The 8,798-nt window shown below is 34.0% G+C and overlaps 1 protein-coding gene across 3 annotated transcripts in view; it reads left to right on the forward strand.

The window, feature by feature from the left end:
• GNPTAB (N-acetylglucosamine-1-phosphate transferase subunits alpha and beta) overlaps positions 1 to 8,648 on the forward strand; it is a 40,058-nt gene extending 31,410 nt beyond the window's left edge. Inside the window, exons 16-22 of one of the 3 annotated variants that reach the window (XM_085228206.1) lie at positions 528 to 641; positions 2,369 to 2,454; positions 3,399 to 3,497; positions 5,218 to 5,385; positions 6,539 to 6,629; positions 7,301 to 7,380; positions 7,712 to 8,648. In XM_085228206.1, the coding sequence (XP_085084332.1) occupies positions 528 to 641; positions 2,369 to 2,454; positions 3,399 to 3,497; positions 5,218 to 5,385; positions 6,539 to 6,629; positions 7,301 to 7,380; positions 7,712 to 7,715 (642 nt within the window). In that variant the 3' untranslated portion in view covers positions 7,716 to 8,648. Of the gene's footprint in view, positions 1 to 527; positions 642 to 2,368; positions 2,455 to 3,398; positions 3,498 to 5,217; positions 5,386 to 6,538; positions 6,630 to 7,176; positions 7,235 to 7,300; positions 7,381 to 7,711 lie in introns of all 3 variants that reach the window. The other 2 variants (XM_085228219.1, XM_085228213.1) reach the window with 2 other exon arrangements.
• The last annotated feature ends 150 nt before the right edge of the window (positions 8,649 to 8,798 follow it).

Genomic DNA, 8,798 nt, shown 5'->3' on the forward strand with positions numbered 1-8,798 from the left:
ATTCGCATTTCTGTTTTTCTGGGAAACTGGTAAGAAAAGAGACATAATTTTCTTGTGTCTTGTGCTCTTAGATTCAGTTGATAGAGAATGGTGTACTCCTTCCCCTTTACTGAGAGGGATCCGGGCACATATCAATAATGTTCCTGAAATGGCATACATAGCTGTATAATGCATCTCTGCTTTAATGTGTTCCCGGCCTGTACCTTAATCAGAAAATCTTCCTTTCAGTTCATTTTTTTTGTTTGCTTGATCTGTGATTTAATATGCCTCCCCTGTATTGGGAATTCTCTGTTCTCCTTTGCTTCACTTAAACATATGGGAAGTCCCATTGACTTTAGTAGTTACTGAACTGGGGTCTGCTAATGTGTTGGGGTTTTTTTGTTGTTTTTTTTTTTTTCCCATAGTAATTTGGAGACATTTTATGTATATAACATTAAATATGTGCATCCTTGATTTTAGGACTATCAGAATGAGAAAGCAATATTATCTTCTTTTTTTTTTTTTTTTTCCTCTTCCATTTCTGATAGGACTTGACAGGTCTGGAACAAATGCTAATAAATTGTTCGAAATCTCTTCCTGCTAACATCACTCAGATCCATGTCATTCCACCAACTCAGGAAGCATATTATGATCCCAATCTGGTAAGGGATGTTGGTCCTAAAAGTTGTTTGATTTCTTTCCTGAGCAAGTAGTTACTGTGCTTGAAATGTTGATGTGATTTCTAAAAGGAAATTATTCACACAATTTTCTAATTATGTGTAAATTAAATATTTAAATATGAAAGTTCTACAAGCTACTTCCTAACTTCTAAAGCTGTTATAATTTCTTCAAAAACAGAAAAGCTGAGCTTTAGAATTTTATGATATATGGGATTTAAAAAGTCATCCTTGTTAAGAAAATTCAGTGTTGTGAACCAAAAAGACAGTATGTATAATATTTTCCTGACTAGAACTTTCTGATAAACACTTAGGACATCACTCAAATAGACTTAAAAATCACTTGAAAAATCTTCAGAGCCATGCTTCCTAATTCAAAGTCTTCTAAGTAACACCTTTTAACCTTTAAAGATTGAAGGCTTTGGACAAGAAATTCATTAAGGATTTTTATCCTTAATTTCTATTTTGGTTGTTAAATTCTCATTGAAATTTATGGGAATTTAGGAATCTATAGTATTTAGATTTGGCACTTACGTCTACATCTCTTTTGCAGTGATAATTTAATTCCTGCCTCAGTCCATGCTTTTGGAAAACCTGTGCATTAACTTTGCTGAGTTCATGACCTGGTGTTTTATACATAAAAACCAACATTGTATCAAAGCTAAAATGTAGCTTTTGAGTATAGGTCAAGAGGTGTTGTGTAGTAAATGACAATTGTACATCCCCCAACATATGCAAACCAGAAACACAGGGTTCTAAAGTATTTGTGTAGATAAATGTATATGGAGCATTGACTATTGATTGGCCTTGTTTTTTTATGACACTGAACACCTATCCTGTCTTGGTTTCTTAATCATATCGTGTTACAAGGTTTTAAAAATATTTTTTCTCAAAGTATAAAGTCCAGCAAAACTGTATAAAATCATTGTGCCAGCTTGGTTTGATGAAATTAAACTGTGGATTTGAGAATTCTGCATAAAATGAGGACGTTACCTTTCTTCGTTTTGCCTCTTCACTTGCCTCTTTGACTTCTAATTAAGTTTGCAAATTTCTGTGAAGAGAAACCTTTAAAGAGGTTGCTATGAGTTTGTTTTCAGACAGGATTAAAAATAAGTCTCTGAAAATGACAAATTATTAAAATCTTGGAGAGTTAGTAAAATATTGCGAATGCGAGCACTAATATCTAATATACAAATTTTAAATGTTAAAATAGTCACAAAAATGTGTTTGTATTTAGCACAGAAGTCTTTTTTTTTTTTTTTTTTTTTTTTTGCTTCTGTTGTCTGCAACAGATACATTTCTAGGAGTGTTTTATTACCATAGAAATGTCCTTTGAGGACAGGGATTTTTATTTCCCAAAGTTGTTTGATGGTAAAAGTAGATTGAATTGTCATGATGGAAATAAGGTTAATTTGTATCATCTGTTCTGCAGAGTGCCTGGCCACTACTGTGGTTTCCACTGGAGGAATTTTAAAAGCTGCTATGAAATGAGCTACAATTTCTGAATATTGTTCTGAGGATGAAATCTAGGCAGTGTACCAGTACAATTTTTCTCAACAGGTGATCAAGAAATAGTATTGTTTCTTTGTTCCAGGAGAATAAAGAAGAAATAGTTCTTCACAGCTATAATGTAACTTTCTAGAATGCATTCCCTTATAACAGATTTCATAAATATTTCAGTAACCTATAAACTAAGCCATATTTTCTTCCAGCCTCCAGTGACTAAAAACCTAGTGACTAATTGCAAACCTGTGACTGACAGAATTCGTAAGGCATACAAGGACAAAAACAAATATAGGTATGTTATGGCTCTGTAAAAATCTTTCGTAGAGTAATAAGAAGAGGTATAAATACATAAAGTCCAAACATTCTGTATTAAAATAAAGTGAGCTAACACTTAAGAGGAACTGAAGAAACATAGTGATAACTGCTTATAATTATTTATCTTGCTGAATGATGTGTTTGTTTTTCCATAGTTTATTTAGTAGACTAAAGATTTCCACTGTACGTGTTGGCCCAGATCCCAGCTTGCAGTACTCTAGTAAGAAGCTGGAGCATCTATAGACAGCTACATACGTTGACAATATACAATCAGTGAGGACAATTAGAGCAGTAGAGAAAGGCAGAAAGAAATTTTCCTGTGCTTTGAAATTCTGTGTTGTAAATCTTCTTTATTTTCTACTAAAGCTTTAAAAATACATAAATATCTGTAACTGCCTTGTACTTTTCCTGCAAGAAGGAAAGTAAAACAAAACAAAAAGCCCTAATTTCCATCCCCTTTTGGAAAAAGCTGACCAAACCATGACTTAGGTTTATTTGAATAATTGTACATGAGCAGACTTGCCTAAAATCTAGGTTGTGTATGATCTTTGCTGTTTGAAACCTGAAAACCAGTTTGTTGGCATGGAGCTCATAGACCTCTCTTGTCCAATGCCTTATCAGCAGTGTTGGATGGGAAGAGTGGTGGGGCTCTTCCTAAGCATGCATTTGCCCCAGGAATGCTGACAATGTTGAATAAATCTGTAGAATTAAGAAGGTTACAGGGCAGTGTTTGGGCATTATCTGCTTATTTATAATACCTCAAGTTGTGCCGTGTGCTCTATAAGCAAATGGAGGGAAATCAAATGTCACATTCTAATGGAGATTGGACAGTTTAATTAGAAATAAGTTGTAAGACTATTAATATTTATTGAACCTGACTTTAAACTGTTTTAAATAATGCATAAATATTTTAACAATAAGGTTTGAAATCATGGGAGAAGAGGAAATTGCCTTCAAAATGATTCGCACAAATGTGTCTCATGTAGTTGGTCAGCTGGATGACATACGAAAAAATCCCAGGTATCCTGTTTCTTAATTTGTACACTACGGGTCATTTATTTAATTTCTGTTATTATATAACTAAAACATTTGAACATATAGAATAATGTATATATATAATAGAATATATAAAATACTTCAACTATTTTTGAGGCTTTTGTTTTTGCCATTCTAGAGTTTACAGTTTATATTGCAGAAAATTTTATGTTAAGGGAAAGAATATTTTGATCTGTTTTATGTAGCAATATTTAAAAAAAAAAAAGGTTTTTTAATTGTAAAATCTGTTTTGTATATCCACTATGCTTTCATGCTCTGTTACAACATAGCAAGAGGTATTAAACATTTTTTTGATATTTAGTGAGAAGTGATCCAGAGCAGGAAGTTAGTCCTTTGTTTCTCTACAATGTAGTGAATGCAGTGCAGCTTCTGCATTCCTGGGGCTGATGAACTGCCAGGCTGAGGGAGCCTGCCTGGGATAGTCTGGGGTAAATTCTCTGATAGAGTGTAGACATCTGATTGCCATAACCAGATACTCTGCATAGGATCACCATAGCCAGCTATGCTTCTAAAGGGGAGGCATATTTTGCTTTTCTCAGATGTGGCAATTCAGTTGCTTGCATGAAATTGCCTAGAGCAGGATTACCAATTATGCTGCATTCATTACAGGAAAAGCAGTAATGTCCTCAGTAGGCAAATAAATGTGCTCTAGAGTTCTCCTTACATCCAGCTTCACATAGCAAGCCTGAACTTTGCTCCGCTCTTTGAAAGAGCACACTGTGCTATGGAGAATACAGCTGACCAGAACCACTTCTTCACAAAGATTAGCAATTGCAAAGTCATCAGATATAATTTTACCCTCTGGGGAAAATGTAAGATCTTGTATCTCACAATATAAATAAAGCACATAACTTTGCCCATATGGGGGAAAGGGAATTTTTGTCATCAAGCACCAGGTCAGAATTGCCAAGGGTACATAGACTAGCAAGCTAGCTGCTGCTTTAGCTTCAGCAGTTTTCAGTAATGTAGATGCTTGGGTGTTTCTTCTATGAGAAGTAACTCTCTGCAAGACACTTTATTGGGAGCATGTTTATTTGGTCACAGTGATTTCCACATGAATACTATTCCTATTGTTTGTATTTTGGCTGATAATAAGAGTTAAATTTGGGTTTTCTGATTCAGGTCATGTTACAGTCATTTTTATAGTTTTCTCAATAACTGAAAGCCTGAGGACCAAACTTTGCCTTTCCCTATACAGTCTTCTAATTTTTGTTGTTGTTGAGCTTCTCTGAAGAATATAGCATATATAGTAAAATATTAATAACTTAGTATATTTACATCCTATAATAGAAGTAAAATTTATTAAGATAACTAACTCATGGTAACTCTACATTAAAACTATGAAAGAATTATCAAGATGATAATCCTTCTAATCTGCTGTCTACATCTAGTGTTAGACTTTGAGATGATGCACGCTAGTGCCCATTAGATGGCAACATTAATATAAATAGAAAAGAGAGAGCTTTAGCTCATCAATGGATTCCTCAGAGTTTCTGACTCACTGTTAGCCTCGATGTACTCTGAATTGCAATCAAGTTAATTTAAAAGTAATGCAGCAATAAGGAACGTAGTTATCAGTATAAAATATATCAGTTTGGTTTTAAAGGTTTTATGTTCTTGTCTTGCCAATACCTTTGCGGTATTATCAAAGGAAATAGTCTAACAAAGCATTTTTCTTTTCTAGAAAATTTGTTTGCTTAAATGACAACATTGATCACAATCATAAGGATGCTCAGACAGTGAAAGCGGTGCTTAGGGATTTTTATGAATCAATGTTTCCTATTCCTTCCCAATTTGAGCTGCCACGAGAATACCGGAATCGTTTCCTTCATATGCATGAACTCCAGGAATGGTATGTTAGACAGATTCTCTTCAGGTTACTGCAGTGTACTAGCATATGATTATAAAACATATTGGTACAAGCCCACTTTTTTTCCCAGTGTTGTTGTGAAGGAGTTAACAGTGAAGATGACATGAAAATATTTAAATGGATTAAAACTTGAGATTTGCATTGGATTTTCTTGTTGTTCTGAGTTGTTAATGTTTCACTGATTGTCCACAAGTCATTTCAAGCAAAGTTTTTTTTAATTAAAAAAAATGAAGAATTGTGGATTTTTTTAATTAAAAAAACCAGAACTGTTTAGAACGTGTATGGCACAAATATAATATAAATTCTGCTATCATTGCTAAGTAACTTTTTCAAGATGTTAGAAATAATTTAAAGATGTTTAATGATCACCAGAGAAGATACTTGTGCATCTTTCATATTTTTATTTAATGTGTGAAATTTTAATGTGCTTTCCCCTCACCAAACGATATTTAATTTAGAAATTGAGAAAGTTGATTTGGGAATATAAACAAAAGGTCGACAGGCATAGTGATTAAAAATGAAACAAGCAGAATAGTAAGATAATTTTGTTGCTAATCAGCAAGTTATGAGAAGTATCTCCTTGTGAGGAAGGAGAAAATATAGAGTATGAGAAGTACTGTAGGTGACAAGAATTGGGTGTGGACTGTAGTAGCAGAGGGGAGTGGAGGGCAAACTGAATTCAGCAGTTAGCTGTACAAACTTGGGTTGGAGCATAAGAAATAGTCTTGGCTCTGTTTTTGAGGACCACCACCAGGACTGTTAGCTCCAGAAGAAGGCTTATTACTTTTTTGTGGTTAAAACAAATTTCTGCTGGGATGGTGGAAAGCATGTTAAAGTGCTGGGAGAAATCCAATTTTTCAGATGAGTTTTCTACCTTTATCTTGTATGGTAATCATTTTTGGTTTAGGAACCAATGTAACTAAAGAAACAGTAGTTTCAATATTAAGTTGAAAGCAAAGAAAGTAAAGAAATATGCAGAACTTGAGCTACATGCAATAAATAAGCATTTTGCTTCTTATAACACAAGTTAATGGGTAAATTACAACAACATATTTTCTTTTCCTGTTTCATGGAAACCCTCTGATGTTTATATCTGATTTATAATACATGAAACTCTGTTTCCATCTTTCTGCAGGAGGGCATATAGAGACAAGCTGAAATTCTGGACCCACTGTGTTCTAGTAACGCTTATTGTATTTACAGTCATCTCATTTTTTGCCGAACAGGTAAAAATTATATCTTATCAAAACTATAACGTTTAATACATTTCTGTACCTTCAGGGTACTGTAAGATGGATTTTTTTAATAGAATAGCTAGAATTTTTATTAGTAAAATGATATGCAAATAGTGATTAGGTTGCTTCAACTTTTAAGCTGTCATGTTGAGATTCTTAGAGTATGTATGAGTACACTTGGGGGGAAGGAGAATTATCTTCTCTTTTCAGGTGTCTTGTGACGGTCAAGTACATCAGAATGTGCTAAATTTGGGAATTCAAAAACAGTAATTGTTTCTGAAAGTCTTGCTCTATTGAAACATAATGTTTATAGTGCAAAGTTACTAAGAAGAAAACTTGAGTAATAGCAATACCCTAATCCTGGGAAGATCTTAAGGCATTTTAGGAGACTAATCCAATCTCATCTTTTGAATCAGACACAAAGGAAAAAAACAAAAACTTCCCATTCTGCAAGCACAAAATGGTTTTCTTGAACATATTAACCCTGCAATATAAAGAGGGAGACAATGGAACAAATCATATGGGTAATTCTTTGCAGGTTGGGGCCTTAAGTAACCCTTTCCGTGGTCTGATGAAGAGGGTGTAATTCTTGAAAGGTTGGCTTTTGAATTTTTTTCCCCTCCACCTGTAACTTTTGCATGAATCTTTCCCTTAATTTTCAGCCTTCTGTATACACTGAAAACTCACCCTGCGTTAGTAACTTTATTTTGGAAGGGAGTATTCTACTCAGTAGGACAGCTAGGTATGTAAATACTGCCAGCTTTGTGTTCATCTTCTAGAAACTGAATGTAGCCTGTTTATATTTATGTAAATTAACTTGAAATAATCAGAATATAGGTAAACTGTGTTTTTCACTTTCTGCTTGTATTCTGATTATTGAGAAATATGTTGTGTAATAGTTGCATTTGAGTAAATAACTCTTTCTTCCTGTGCAGTGGAAAAAAAAAAAAAAAGACAGTATTGACTGAATTACCATGGATGACAAAGATTCTATGGTTTCTAGGATGAAAGACTAACCAGCTGTGTACCTCTGTCCTAGAAGGGAACTAAATACTGTATTTTTTTCTTCTCAGCTAATCGCACTTAAACGAAAGATTTTTCCAAGAAGAAGGATCCAAAAGGAAGATGGTCATGAACGAATCAAAGTGTAGAAGAGCTTTATTTTGGAGATCAGACTACCTCAAGATGTGATAAGCATTTAAAATTCTCTCTCATAAGTGTCTTTTATGGTTTGATATTTAACTGAGTTGATATGAAGAAAAAAAATCATGCATCTACATTTATAATCTCTGCAGTACTCTATGATATACAAGCTGCTGGAACTGTGACAGAAAGCTAAACACAAATGGCAGGAGCCTGTGTATAAGCAGATTTCGACTGATCTTACTTTACAAATGTTGGTTCATGGCCATGCTATCCTTTTTTATAAAAAGGGTTACCTAAAGAAATGTAGCTGCATTTATTGCAGTGGATGTTGCCAACTACATATAATGTTGGAAGGCAGAGTTGTTTGGGATGAGCTTAACAGATCCTTGATCTTGCATTCCGAAAGATTTCTGCAGAATTCTGTCACTGCTTTCTTTTTTTTCCTCCAGCCCTATGGGAATTATGTAATTTGTCATTTACCCTTAGTCTACATTTAAATGACATTGGCATTCCTTAAAGCACAGTGACAATTCACTCCCCCCAATTTGTAGTATTTAATTGGAATTTCGAAGAAATGCATGCTAATAAGAATACACGGTAACAGAACAGGTAATGGTTATTTTAAAGTTACTTTACATTTTGGTGTATTATCTGGTGTATTATATTCCAAAGAATACAGTGGGTGTTGTATCTTGATTACAAAGAGAGGGTTGTAATCAAGTGAAAGTGATTAAGTTATACTGTTTTAAAAGCACTGTAAATATAACAACAAAAGTGCCTATCTGAATGGGTAATGAACTGCTTTAATGTAGCAATGTGTGGGAGCAATGTTTCACTTCATAAAACAATATTTATACTGACAAATGAAGCTTTGTGGTTTTTTTTTTTCCTGTTTCACAGGACTTGGCCCTGTATTTGAGACATCAGGCTGGTATGATTTTATGTGGGGGGAAAAAAGATACTTTTCAGGCAGAACTTTATGGTGGTGTATCTTCATTGTACAAGCAGTATTCA

Source organism: Meleagris gallopavo, chromosome 1 (assembly GCF_905368555.1).
Source record: "Meleagris gallopavo chromosome 1, MGAL_WU_HG_1.1, whole genome shotgun sequence".
Lineage (NCBI taxonomy): Eukaryota > Metazoa > Chordata > Aves > Galliformes > Phasianidae > Meleagris > Meleagris gallopavo.